Raw genomic sequence first — 15503 nt, 5'->3', positions numbered from 1 at the left:
ATCAAATTTTCACTAGTTACAACCATTTTTGACTATTTGAAACTATGTTTTACTAGATAAAACAAATTTTGACTAGTTCAAAAAAGTTTCGATTAGTTTTAAGTAGTTAAAACTAGTTTTTACTAGCTAAAACAAAATTTTGATTAGTTAAACAAGTTTTTACTAGTGACAAATAATTTTTAATAGTTTTTACTAGTTGAAACTAGTTTTAACTAATCAGAACCGAAATTTACCAGGTATAATTGTAGGAAGTGCCTAAATACTAAATTCAGATTTTATTGTATAATCTAATTAAGAAAAATGAATTAATTAAGGAAAACAATCTAATGAGAGATTCATCAAATTTTCACTAGTTACAACCATTTTTGACTATTTGAAACTATGTTTTACTAGCTAAAACAAATTTTGACTAGTTGAAAAAAGTTTCGATTAGTTTTAACTAGTTAAAACTAGTTTTTACTAGCTAAACCAAATTTCGATTAGTTAAACAAGTTTTTACTAGTGACAAATAATTTTTAATAGTTCTTACTAGTTGAAACTAGTTTTAACTAATCAGAACCGAAATTTACCAGGTATAATTGTAGGAAGTGCCTAAATACTAAATTCAGATTTTATTATATAATCTAATTAAAACAAATGAAGTAATTAAGGGAAACAATCTAATGAAGGATTCAACAAATTTTGACTAGTGAAAAGAAGTTTTGACTAGTTACAACCATTTTTGACTATTTGAAACTATGTTTTACTATCTTAAATAAATTTTGACTAATTCAAAATAATTTTTACTAGTTAAAATTTTGTTGGCTAGTCAAAGAAAGTTTTTACTAGTTATAACAATTTTTTACTAGTTAAAACTAGTTTTTAATAGCTAAAACAAATGTTGACTAGTTAAAACAAGTTTTGACTAGTGAAAACTAATTTTGAATAGTTAAAACAAATTTTTACTTGTTTTTACTAGTTTAAACTAGATTTAACTAATCAGAACCTAAACTTGCCAGGTGTAGTTGTACGAACTGCCCAAGTAAAAATAATCTAATGAAGGATTAAACCAATTTTAACTAATTAAAAGAATTTTTGACTAGTTACAATTATTTTTGTCTATTCAAAATTATTTGTAACTAGCCAAAACAAATTTTGACTAGTTAAAAGAAGTTTTTACTAGTTATAACTATGTTTGATCAGTTTAAACTAGTTTTAACTAGTCAAAACACAAAATCTAATTAAGAAGAATGAAGTAATTAAGGAAAATAATCTGATGAAGTTTTAAACAAATTTTGAATAGTTAAAAGAAGTTTTGACGAGTTACAACTATTTTTGACTATTTAAAACTTGTTGTTACTACCTAAAACTAATTTTGACTATTTAAAACAAGATTCGACTGTTCACAAATTATTTTGACTAGTTCAAACTAGTTTTTACTAGCTAAAACAAATTTTGACTAGTTAAAAGAAGTTTTTACTAGTTATAACTATGTTTGACTACTTAAAACTTATTGTTACTAGCTAAAACAGATTTTGAATAACTAAAACTAGTTTTCATTAATAAAAACCAGCTAAAATAAATTTTGACCATTTAAAACTAGTTTTTACTAGTTACATTTTTGTTGACTAGTTAAAACCATTTTAAAAATTTTTAACTAGTTAAAACTAGATTTTAGTAGCTAAAATAAATGTTGACTAGTTAAAACAAGTTTTGATACAATTTCTCACTAGTTAAAACTAGTTTTTACTAGTTAACATAAATTTTTACTAATTAAGACTAGCTTTTACTATTTAAAATTTTGTTGACTAGTTGACTAGTTCAAATAGTTGTAACAAGTTTTCACTAGTTACGACTATTTTTGACTAGTTTAAACAAATTTTTATAAGCTAAAACTAATTTTGATTAAAATTAAAATTATTTCTTGAAAAAAAAAATCCTACTCCATCTTCGCTCCATTGGAAATCGAACCACAAAACTTCTGATAAATTTAAAAGATAAGTTTAAAAATTATGAACTAATTTTGATTGGTCTTCTTTTAGATTTTTTACTGATCTCGCGTCTTTTGGAGTAATATTGAAATTTTCGATTTTCTGCATACTACTTTCGATAAATAAAAATAAAATGAGGAGTTCTATTTGAAAATGGCTAAAAAAAATTTGGAGGATTTTTTAAAAGCTATAATTTCTCTTTAAGATTGTTCTCATATTTCGCTTCGTTTGGTTCAAATTTAAATGTTATGGTAATAAATTTCGGGCCATTCTAATACTTTCCCAATCATAAATGATAAGATTGTAATCAATTATAAAAAAATAGTATATCTTTTTTGGGGTAACTATCAATTTGTCTATCCATTTATCAATTTTGTCTATCGATTTGTTTTTGTACCTTTTTTCGTTTTTCCACAAATTTTTACATTTTTATTTTTAATTTAATTTTTATTATTAAAACCAAATCTACGTGTCCTATCAAAAAGTGATTCCTAACAAATGTGTGGATGTGTTTTAGTATTAACAAATTTGTAGATATTTTTTGGAACCATCATTTTTGTTTATTATTCTTTTTTATTTCTTTCATAGTTTGGTCACAAAATGGAATGTTTTATTTTCCATTATTTTTTGTGCAATAAAAATGTGAATTTTCGATTTTTCAAGAAAATTCAAAAAGTTGTTATGATTGTCCTTTTGGGCTTCCAAAACGAATTTTTTTCCTTTTCTTGACTTTTTTTCATATCGTGCGCTGTTTGACTAAAAATTTTGACTTTTGATTGATTTTTTGAATTTTATAAATGCTAAAACTGGAATAATTTTCTTTTTATCGAAAAAAGTCATTAGGATAAGTTGTTTGCCATTTTGAGTACTACGAATAGCCGTACATAACATTCTTAAATCTGAAAAAAGAATGTTTCCAAAAATTCTAAAAATGCCCCACCTTTTTGATTTTTTATCCACAGTGTCTGGTTTACGAAGTCGTTCTTTCTTTTAGGACCTGAAGAAAATTGTACTAAAGATAGATTTGATCCGTTCATTTTTTCTAGAGTTATCGTGTTTATGGACGGACAGACAGACGGACATACAGGCGCCATCGTAAATGCTTGATTTTCGGATTCAGGGGGTCTCAATACGTGGAGATCCGTTGAAAAACTTTGGTTGTCAAATTTCGGACAATTCTAATACTTTCTCAATCATAAATGATGAGAAGATGAAAATGATTTTCTAGCACGAAGAAAAGAAATTTCAACAATAAGTTCAATTTTCAACCAAAAAGATGAATTTTCAACAAGATTTTTAATTTTTCATAAGAAAAATAACGAATTTTCAACAAAATGTATTGATGTTTAGATAAGAGAGACATATTTTCACAATAAATGAAATAGGTACATTTGCAGTAGAAATAAAATTAATTTTTATATAAGAAAAAAGAATTTTCAGCAAAACACTTAAAATTTCAATCAAACAATTTTCAAATAAAATCAGTAATATTTAACAATAAGAAATGAAATTGTAACAAAGTAGTTAAACTGCGAATCAAGCAGTTAAATTTTCAACTTAAAATAAAATAGTTGAATTTTCACTTACAAAAATAAATTTCGAACCAGAAAAAAATCGAATTTTCAACGAAAAATTTTCAATTCCATTTAGGTACCATAATGATTTCAATATGGAACGCTTAAGATTTCAAGTGTAAGTACATTCAATTTTCATGAAAATAGTTGAAATTTTAACTAAAATGATGCAACTGCAAACGAAAAATAAATTTTCAACAAAGCATTTGAACTCTTAAGAAGGTGATTTTTCAACCAAACAGTTACATTTTCAAAAAAAAAAAAAATTATAAATGAGTCAAAAATTCTTTATTAATAAAAAACATAATTTTCAACGAAATAGTTCTATTTTAACTAAAAAGTTGAATTTTCAAACAAAGAAGATAAAGTTTTAACCAAACATGGAATATTTAAATTATAAGTCATGAATGTTTTAGAGTTAACCTTAATTAAAAAGTTGTTACTGTTATATTTATTATGGGTGGAAAATTCAATGTTAAGCTTACCAAAGTGAAAAAAATCAGACATTTTAATTTTTTCAATTGGGTTTCAAAATTTAATCATATTGGAAGGAAAATCGTGTTAAAATGTCAATTTTAATTATACTGTTTACGATAATTGAATGTGGGCAAATGAAAAGAATTTGAAGTGTCCTATTAATTAATTTCCATTTGAACCATCTCCAAAATAAGTGTTGACGAATCTCAATTTTTTTCAGTATTGAATTTATATTTGACATTGAAACACTCGCGCATGAAGATGCCGTGAAGCATGAATCATGATAATCAAATTGTGACAGGTATAATCTTCATGTTCAGTTCTTGTGTTGGCGTGAGGAAACACTGATTATATTGTAGTCTTCTTGTCAGGGAATAATATTAATAATTTATGTTACATTTTTGTTATTAATATTATTATTAATAACAATTTTATTAAATAATCAGAATAAGATTTTAGATTTGTTTAGATTTGATTTATTTGCAAATTTCGAATAACTTTTTTTGTTAAAGGTTTTTAAACAGCCAAAATTATATTTCTTTTTTACTAACTCGAATATTATTTAAGTTTTTTCTCGACATTATAAAATATCTGACATTATAAAATTTCCAGCACATGGAAATTCAATGATTATAAAATTTAAACAGTTTTCTAATTGTTAAGATTTTGGAATTTCTAAATTCAGAAATATTATAAACTGTCAGGAATTTTATTATTCTAGAGTTTTCTACTTTTCTTCTAATTATCTAATTCTAATTTTTTTTTCAGGAATTTTACTGTGTAGAAAATTTTATTTTTAACTTTTTACAATTTTTTGAAATCTTATTAATTTGTCTTTAAAAATTATTTTTAAAAAATTTAATTGAAAAATTTTCTAGGAATTTTAAGAAAATTTCTTATTCTCTAGAAACTTTTCAAAATTCTTAAAAAGCTTATTTATTCAAAATTTTCCAAAATATATATTTTGTTTTAAAATGTTTAAAATCATCTGAAAATTTTTTATGATTTTTAAAAATTTTCAAAACTTTTATACTGTCTAATAATCTTTCATAATACTTTCAATTTTTCCTTTTTTAAAATGTTCTGCAAAAGTAAAAAAATGACACTATACTTTTGAACTCTTTAAAATATTCTCTTAAAATTAATTTTAAAATTAAGATATTATTTTATATTTTTAAAGGAATCTTAATAAAATTTGATTATCTTGAAACCTTTCAAAAGCGTTAAAAAGCTCAAAAATTTAATTTTGAAATCTTCAAAAATCTATATTTTGGTTTTGATCTTTTGTAGTACTTTTAAATTAGTATTGCAATGGTTTATAAAATTTTTAATATATATTTTTAAATTATTACAATTTTTCTTGTTTTTTTTAACTGTTGCAAGAATTGAAAAATTGCCTTAAAATCTCCAATAGTCTTTTACTAAAATTTTGAAAATATTTTAACATTTTTTGAAATATTTATAAATATTCTCTTAAAATACATTTCTCAAAATAAAAAATCATTTTAAGTTTTCCTAAGAATCTTAAGAAAAGTGATTTCTAAAACTGTCAAAAATGAATCTGGAAGATTTTATCTTCCAGATTATTTTTTGACAGTTTTGGAAATCTTTTGGAATGTTTTTGGAATCTCTTTATATGCTGTCCTAAAGTTCATTTTTGCAAAATAAAAAATCATTTAAAATTGTTCTAGAAATCTTTAAAACATTTAGTTATTTTCTTGAAACCTTTTAAAATCCTTAAAAAGTTTTAACATTTTATTTCGACATTTTCAAGAATCTATATTTTGTTTTTAATTTTTGGACATCTTTGAACATTTTTAATTATTCTTGGAATTGTTTCTAAAATTCAAAATATCTTTTATAATATTCGAGATTATTTTTCAATCATTTTGGAAATTTTTTTTAATGTATGGACATTTTTATAAAGTATCTCTTAAGATAAATTTTTCAAAATAGAAAAATCTGAAAAAGCTGATTTTTTCTGAAAATTTAAAAAATAAATATTATTTTGTTGATTAATTAATTTTGTGTAACATCAGAAACAAATATTTTAGTATGTAAAATTCATTCTTTAAGTTGAATTTAGGATTTCATTTAAAAAGTGATTTTTTGCTTTAAAAATAAAAATCGAGTACACACTCATAAAAAAAAACGAGGAGACTACTATGAAATATAAAATGGACAGATTGACAGATTCTATTTGTGAGATTTTGCTTTCATAATCAGTTTACGTGAGAAATATTTTCTTCTTTTTAAATGAATGCGGATATTTGATTTAAATTGGATGTATTTAACATAAGAAGCACGACAAGAAAAGACGTCTTCAAAATTAAAATTGATTCAATTTTAATAAAATTACTTTTATTATGATAGAAAGGCCAACGAAATATAGAAAATGTAGAAATTATTGTGGATAATTCTTTTAAGGTAAAGTAACTTTAATCGAAAGCATTTAAATTATAATGTAATATCGTAATACTATTAAACGCTTTCCAGTGGGAAGCTTTTTTTGAATGCATTTTACTTTCTAATCAGTAAATGATTTATAGAAATTATTTTTTAAACAAAAAAATTAGTTTAGTAACAAAATAAGATGTTTTGTGCCTTTAAAAACATTGACTACAATATTGAAAATTGACACAAAAAGTCAAAGTACAAACGATAATAATTCTAATTTTTGGTAATTTTTATCTTTGATGCCTTTCTCGAATTTTGTAGTATATGGGTTAAAACCCTCTGAAAACCCTACTTTCTAGACAAAAAGTGAATTGTTAGTGGCGGGAGGTCAAAGAACTTTTGTATTTTTCTTTAAAAAAATACAATAATTTTTTTAAATCGCGGATGATTTTCAACGTTTCGGGGATTTTAAGGATTATATACATTATAATAACTTTTATAATTTTGTTACAAAAAAATTATATTTCTCTAAAAAAAGATCTCTGAAAAAAATCCTCAAACAGTCAAATATAAGCAATGATAAAAAGATTTGTTCAAATCCTCATTTTGATTACAGTTATAAAACAAATATTTTTTCTACTTAAAATTTTAGCGTTATAATAATTTTTTGTTCTTATTTTCACGATATTTTTTTGTAATTATCATCTTTTTTAAAAATGTTCTTTTCTTTTATATTCCATTGCGTGTTTACATATATAATTTTTTTTAATTAATAATTTATAAATTTTCATAAAATCTTATTTTATCAGAAACGGTTTCCAACTTGATAAATTTTTTTAATTTGTATTTTTCTGAACAAAACAAAAAAATAGTTTTTAAAAATTTGCATGCACATTTTTTTAAAGTTGACAACTATTTTTTAACTGTCCTTAATAATGTAATTTGTGAATATTTGTAATCAACACCTCAATAAACTTTGAGGGAGACCAAAAAATATATGTCTTTTTTTCAAAAAATACAAAAACGATTTCGAAAGTTTTGCTTAACAAGTTATTTTTTCAACGTTTCAGATTTTTCATGGAATTATAATCACTTTATATGTTAATTATGCTAATTAATTAAAAATATTAGAATAGTAAAACGTTGTAAATTAATAATAAAATAATAATATGTTAAATAATATGTTTCTGACTTGACTTTAAAATTGTCATTGCGAATATTTTTGAGGCTGTATTCGTAATCAGCAACTCAAAATACTTTAGGGAAACCAAAAAATATTTGTATTTTTGTAAAAAAAGCAAAAATCAATTTAAAAATGTTGTTCAATAAGTAATTTATTTTCAGAGTTATTGGTTTTCCATGGAATTATAATCAACTTATACTCAATTTTGTAATTTTTATGCAAAAATGAATTTTGTTTCACTATAAAATGAATACTCATAACATTTTATTTGATTAAAAATTGCCATTTATCTATCTGGAAAAGGGAAGGGAGAAATTCTGTCCCGCCCTACCCATTTTTCAGTTCGAAAAATGACCAATAATTGTTTTTTGCAAATCTGAAAACTAGTTTTTCGAATTGACCTTGAAAATTAGATTTGAGAATATTTTAGAGTTTATATCCATAATCAACACCTCGAAATACTTTGGGGAAAAATATGAAATTTTTTAGGTCTTATCCAAATGATATTTTACTTTTGGACTAGAAAAAATATTTTTCAAAAGGTGTTAATTCGTTTGTTTCTAATTCTGTGCCTTACAAATCGAACTTTTTTGTATATATTAACCGAAAGCGACAATCCAAACAAACGTTAAAAAAAATCTTTCAATATTTTACTTTACTGTTAATTAACAATATCCGAACAGATCCAACAGAGTGTAGGGTTTCATATTTTATTAGAACTTCCAACCGAAAATTTTAAACCAAATAATTTCTGGATATATTTTGTTCCAACAGAAACATTAATTTGACGAAATCAATTAACCATCAAACAAGTTTTAAATTAAATATCAATATTATACCAAATTTAAATGTTGTTCAGCACTTAATAGAGCAGAGGTTTTGTTTATTCTATTTGTCTGTCTTAAAAGTACTCAATGATTACCTCATTTTATGACTGTATTTTCAACTAGTTTTGTAGACTTTTCCTTTTTTGAGAAACTCGAGAAATTAGTAGCACAATGTGTTATTTGATAAGAACCTTATCGTCTATGAGTCAAATAAACAACAACTAAGATAAGTTTGCCATTAAAGTGATGTTTGCACGATATTTTTTCCTTGAATTATTTAAGTTTAAATATCATTTAATAATTTCATAGGGTTTTTTAAGATTCGCCACCAACTGCTACAAGGTAATCCATTGTTGTGATTTATTCTCGATATGCAGCATGAGCTAAATTAATAGCAATTTCAGGAAGAGGTTTATTTGCTCTTGGTGGCCAAGACAATATGCCAGCCAATTTCCCATCAATAACGACTGGACCTCTAGTATCACTATAGCAATTTCCTTGCTTTTTCAATTTATCAGAAATACATAAATTCTCATCATTATTCGGGTTCACTCTTTTATGGGCGTTGTGAAAAATGTAGGGACTTATGGGTACAGTTATTTATCGATGTTCCTTAGAAAACATGATTGTTCGTCTGAAATAGTGAAAAAGAAGAAGCTTTAGTTTTTGAATTTTAAAATACTGCAGTTTTCGAACTTTTTTTGTTAGTACTTATGTAGGATGATTGGCGAAGAAATCGTTAGATGGTATTGAATGACAACATTTTCTAAAAAAGGTCCAAAATTTAATTAAAAAAGAAAAATGTATGAGTTGAAAAATCCGGACAAAAACCCGGATAAAGTAAAAAATCCTGTAGGACGACTCACACAAGCCCTAAAATAAGGACATGCCCGGAGAAATCCGGATGGATGGTCACCCTACACGGATAGAAGAGCTGCTCATCCAACACATAAAATTGTCGCGCCAATCACACACTGAACAGAGCTACTTCTGTTTAGTAGAACGGCTCCACTGATTCGGGAGAATCATTACCCCGAACCAGCCGAACCTTTTGATCAACAGCATCGTCGAGCCGTTCTGCACATGCGGCGCTTGCGCAGCTTAGGAAAATATAGCACCCACATTTCCAAGCGACTGATCTTTGTAAGTTCGGGGTAAGCAGTGCCCCTAATCTGAAGCGGACTCCACACCAAACCGAAATGCAGCGACTCTCTTACATCTAGCGTGACTGTTTTACATAAATTCTCTCCGTGTAGCTGGACTGTAGCAAACATATAAACAGATAAACATTCCCTACAAATAAACTAATTTATTACAACTTACCCCTCTATGTTGGTGCATCCCCAGCCACTAAGAGTGACAGGAGTATTTGGGTGTAGAGGACCACCATAAAAATCTATTTTTCGATTAAATCTACGAACCAAATCGATTGGAGGAATAACATAAAGCAGAGCAAGATCGTGTTGATAATTAGAATGATCATAGTGTAAATATTTCTGTAAATTTTTTTACAGAGTGATAAGAACCATAATTTGCAATGCTCGAACCGGACAAAATGTTGTATGTTACACCAGCTTTTTTAACGTAATGAGCAGCAGTTAATAAAACATGCATGTGCAGTATAGTAGCACCACAATGGGTATTGTTATGTTTTCTTAAACTAAAAAATATGGGACCTTGTCAATTGATACTATGTGGAGTGGTGTTGTATTAATAAGACGCTTTTTTCGAACATGGAGATTCGATGACAATTTTTCTGATAAAACACTCATCACTTGTGATATCACGGCACAGAGAATTAAAAGGTTCAATGGAAGTTGTTTCATTTTTCATGCGATATTAAATGATATGCTGTTAGAGACAGAAACTACATTGAGAATGAATACTGGCTTTGTTTTTATAATGTAACTCTGTTTGCACTACTCATCTGGTTTCGTTTATAACGAACGTAAATAATGAAAAATTGTCGGTAGTTGTTAAAAATAATATTTAAACAAATGCAAACGCTTTGATAAATCATGTGACTAATCAGTAAGATTATTAATCCCTTGACGTAAATAGAATCGTCTCCAATAAATTAAAGCCTAATTGAATAAGGAAATTCGCTTTGATCATAAAAGGCCTTACACTTTAATTTTGTATCTTGATTGGCTTGTAGATGCAAACAGAAATTTGTTTGTCTACATCTGTCATCAATCTGAGTCTGTAACAAAAAAAATAGGAAATAAAAAACTGAAAACGAAGGTAATATTCCGATACAATGTCAAGTTTTGCGCATCTGAGTGTCGCGCATACGCTGAAATTTGAGGGAAAATAGATGTGCTATGTATTCAAGGTGTTGCATTGTTGAAATGATCCAACTTCGATATGCAGGATAAGCCAGGTTCGAAGAGACATTAGGATCTTTTTGGGTGGAAACTAGTTGTACTTGCCAAGACATAATACCAGCCAACTTGCCATTGATTACCACAGGTCCTCCAGAATCACCAAAACAAGTGCCTTTGTATTCTTTCCCACCAGTGCAAATATCCTTGTCTTCAATTATATAAACGTTTTTATAAGTGTTTCGACAATCCTCTTGGCTTACAATAGGCAAGACTATTGATCTCAATCCATAAGGATATATTTGCCTGCCTCTGAAAATTTTAGACCAAATTTTTAGTTTACTAATGACAATAAGGGATCATCCATTAAATGCGTTACCACTTTAGGGAGGGGGAGGGGGTCTTATGTTAAAGTAGAGAATTCTTTTTTCTAAAAGTACACGAAGAGAAATTTCGGGAGATTAATTCACGGCACTGATTCTTGATTTTATTAAATTTTATTCATCTCTTGTAATTTTTTTGTATACTGGAATGGAAGCTTCTAATGTGTCCCCTAAGGGTTTATATTTTTCTTACACTTTCTCTATTCCTTTACACACCCTCCACACACTTACTTGGTGGTGGAAGGGGGACCTACACTTTAAGGTGGGTTCCGAACCACCAAGAACAACAGCCTTAAGTACTTAGAGAAAACCTTTTTCTCTAGAGGTACCGGTCCCACGACTCTCCGGAGATGAACAACTTTTGTTTAAAAATCTAGGCTTTTAGTCAAAAGTTTAACTTTTTGGTTGAGAATTCTTCAATTTCATTAAAAATTCTTATTTTTGGTAGTAGATTAATCATTTTGTTGAAAAAATCTTCTTTTTAGTTGAAAATTCGACTTTTTGGTTCAGAATTCTTGAATTTATTGAGAATTCTTTTTTATGGTGGTAAATTAATTTTGTTGTTACAAAATTCTTCCTTTTTACTTGAACATTTTTTTTTGTTCTGAATTCTGAAATTTTTTTAAATTCGTCTTTTTTGGTAGAAATTAATTTTTTTGTATACGAATTCTTTTTTTTTAGTGGAAAATTCAACTTTATGATTCAGATTTCTAGAATTCTTTTAAAAGTTCTTCTTTGTTGGTGGTTAATTAATTGTTTTGTTTAAACATTCATCTTTTTTAATTGAAAATTTATTTTTTTGGTTCAGAATTCTTAAATTTAATTAAAAGTTGCCTTATCTGGTAGCAAATTAATATTTTTGTTCAAAAATGCATCTTTTTAGTTGAAAATTCAACTTTTAGGTTGAAAATTCTTCAATTTTTGGAAAAATTCATCTTTTCTGGTAGTAAATTAATATTTTTGTTAAAAAATTCATCTTTTTTAGTTTAAAATTCACCTTTCAGTTCAGGATTCTTAAATTTTATTGAAAATTCGTCTTTTTTGGTAGTAAATTAATATTTAAATTTCAAATTTCCACTTTTTGGTTCAGAATGCTTGAATTTGATTGAAAATTCGCCTTTTGGGTAGTAAGTTAATATTTTTGTTTAAAAATTGATATTTTTAGTTCAAAATTCATCTTTTTGGTTGAGAATTTTTGAATTTTGTTGAAAAATTTGCATTTTTAGGAAATTAATCTTTTTAGTTAAAAATTTAACAACTAGGTTTTAAGGCTAAAACAACTTTTCCCATTGGTCTTAATATGGAGAATGATACTAGGGCAGACCCCCAACTCCCCTGAACGTATCACGTATTTTGTGTATGACCCCTTAAAAATTCAAAGTTGTAGTAAACAATCATTTCTTTGGTTGGAAATTGAACTGTTTTGTTAAAAATTCCCCTTTTTTGTTTGGAAAGCTACTTTGGTAATTGAAAATTTTCTCGTTCCATTTTTGCTTGAAAATCGTTCTTTTTCATGTAAAAATTCAAATTTTTGTTAAAATTAAACTATTTGGTTAAAAATTGTTCGAGATTTGTCTTTTTTCTTATAAAATTTATTTTTTTTATATCAAAATTTCATATTTTTGATTTGATAATTCAACTATTTCGTAGAAAATTAATTCTTTTATAATTTAAGATTATTGTTTTTATTAAATGTTTAACTATTCCATTCTTTGTAAAAAAGTTACCTTTCTTAGTTTAAAAATTCAATAATACACGGATTAACTGCTATATAAAGTTCAATTAGGCACATTTCAACACTTGCTCTGAAAATCACTTTTTTATTTTAATTGTTTATTTATCACAGAACATTAGCAATTTGATTCGCTATAAACCCCACAAAAATTAGTATAAACGTAAAATCTGATTTTACCTAAAAGTTAAATTTTTCGACCCCCCCCCCTCTTAAGGAGGGGGGGGGTCCATAACAAAATTAACGGTTGTCAATGATGGAGGGGGGGGGGGGGATTTCTGAATATTAGTTACGTAATATATGGTTGATCCTTATGTAAAATATTGTTTTACTTCCGAGTCGAAATATAAGTCCTATTTTTATTCTCTTAATAAATTCTCTAGGTTCGGGGACCTTACAAGGATCTGATAAGGATTAATTCAATATAATACAAGTACTATTTAACTACTCAAAATGTGCACAAATTTCCATTTTTGCATGTTTGGAGGTCTTAAAACGGACTTAATGAAATACTTATTAGATTCTCGTAGATTCTCAATTCAGTGCTTTTTACATATTTTAATATGAATGCGTTATCACAGCTGCGAATTGACTGTCGGCCCATGGTCGGGCCAACCGTCGGGCGGACGCACAGTGGGAGGAAATGCACTTTTTTCGTTCAAAAATGTCCAGAACCTTCAATTTTAGTCCAATTAAAAATTTAAAAAAAAAATAAAGTTTATTAAATTCTGAAGAGCTTAACGCTCTAAACTTTTGTCTCTTCTACTTGTTTATTAATAATTTTTTCACTCAAAGTATGGAAAAACTGAAATTTTTTACGTAACAATTTTTTTATGCTTTAATAACTGATAACTGATAACTGATTTATTATAAACTAATTTTATGAACAAATTAGAAAATAGTCTTATTATCGGTAAAAAAAATTTTCTGTTCACTAAAAGTGCTTCATATTAATGGAGGAATGATATATAATTACAAGAATAATTTGAAAGTTTAGAATAACCATTGTTATAAACAATTTTTATGGTAAAATATTAAAATTTCAGATTTCTCAAATTATAATTTCCTTCAATCGCCAGAACTTCAGGTATTTCTTAAAATAATAAATATTTAATAATATTCAATAAAATATAACAATTTAAATTTTTATAAACAAATTAGATAAACAAATTCAAAATGTTGGCCCTTTCGCATAGACATTTTTTTGTTTTTGCACTGCCAATGTTTTAAGCTATTGGATGAATGAATGCTATTCTAGCGATTAAAGAAAATTAAAATTTGATAAAACCTTAAATTTGAATATTTTATCAGAAGAATTATTCTTAGCAATTGTTATTGTTAACTTTTCTAATATTTTTGTGACTAACAGTCGTTCATCCAATAGCTTAAAACATTTCCAGTGCCAAAACAAAAAAATTTCTTTGCGAAAGGGCCAAAATTTTGAATTTATTTATCTAAATTGTTTATAAAAATTAAAATTTTTATACTTGATCAAATATTATAAAATATTTATTATTTTAAGAAATACTTGAAGTCGTTCTGGCGATTGAAGGAAATTATAATTTGAAAAAATCTGAAATTTTAATATTTTGCTATAAGAATTGTTTATAACAATGGTTATTATAAACTTTTAAATTATTCTTGTAATTATATATCATTCCTACATTAATATGAAGCACTTTTAGTAAACAGAAAATTTTTTCTACTGATAATAAGACTATTTGATAATTTGTTCATAAAATTTGTTTATAACAAATAAATGGACTAATAAGCAAATTATTTGTATTTTATTGAAGGCTTTGCACATTTTTGAGCGAAGAAAGTGCATTTCCTCCCATTGTGGGGCGGTTCAACTTTGTGCACCACTGGTCGGGCCAACCAGAAAAATTATCACGGTCAACCGCTTTCGGCTTCTCCACGTGAGTCCGCCATTTGATAGAAAAAAAACTTCTTTACCGAAATCTACCGATCATTTATATTAAAAGTATATAGTTTCGAATATAATTTGATTTCGGGAGAAGCCCACCAAATAAAAAAGTATATGAATCAACATTTAATAAATAAAAGTGCAAATTTTGCATTATTTTTCGAGTGTTTTGTTAGAAAAAAAACTTTTTAACCGAAATCTACCAAGAGATAAATTGATTAATAATAACTCCATTTTATTTATATTAAAAGTATATAGTTTCGAATATCATTTGATTTCGGGAGAAGCCCACCAAATAAAAAAGTATATGAATCAACATGTAATAAACAAAAGTGCAAATTTTGCATTATTTTTCGAGTGTTTTGTTAGAAAAAAAACTTTTTAACCGAAATCTACCGAGAGATAAATTGATTAATAATAACTCCATTTTATTTATATTAAAAGTATATAGTTTCGAATATAATTTGATTTCGGGAGAAGCCCACCAAATAAAAAAGTATATGAATCAACATTTAATAAATAAAAGTGCAAATTTTACATTATTTTTCAAGTGTTTTAGTAGAAAAAAAGTTTTTTTTACCGAAATCTATCAATAGATAAATTGATCAATAATCACTTCCATTTTATTTATATTAAAAGTATATAGTTTCGAATATCATTTGATTTCGGGAGAAGCCCACCAAATAAAAAAGTATATGAATCAACATGT

At 26.2% G+C, this 15503-nt stretch overlaps 2 protein-coding genes across 2 annotated transcripts in view; both read right to left on the bottom strand.

The window, feature by feature from the left end:
* Window positions 1-8788: 8788 nt before the first annotated feature.
* LOC117181079 (trypsin-like) lies at window positions 8789-10254 on the bottom strand. The gene is made up of 3 exons (XM_033373648.1): window positions 10105-10254; window positions 9752-9924; window positions 8789-9011 (listed from the first exon to the last, which is right to left on the bottom strand). The coding sequence occupies exons 1-3, from the start codon at window positions 10252-10254 to the stop codon at window positions 8789-8791; spliced, it is 546 nt and encodes a 181-aa protein (XP_033229539.1).
* Window positions 10255-10691: 437 nt separating this feature from the next.
* Window positions 10692-15503, bottom strand: part of LOC117181078 (chymotrypsin-2-like) — a 14053-nt gene continuing 9241 nt past the window's right edge. The window contains exon 3 of the mRNA XM_033373647.1: window positions 10692-11064. Coding sequence (XP_033229538.1) covers window positions 10692-11064 — 373 coding nt within the window. The remainder of the gene's footprint in view (window positions 11065-15503) is intronic.

Source organism: Belonocnema kinseyi, chromosome 10 (assembly GCF_010883055.1).
Source record: "Belonocnema kinseyi isolate 2016_QV_RU_SX_M_011 chromosome 10, B_treatae_v1, whole genome shotgun sequence".
In the NCBI taxonomy this organism is placed as follows: domain Eukaryota; kingdom Metazoa; phylum Arthropoda; class Insecta; order Hymenoptera; family Cynipidae; genus Belonocnema; species Belonocnema kinseyi.
Note: the sequence above shows the minus strand (reverse complement) of the source record. Positions and strands in the feature narration are given on the sequence as shown.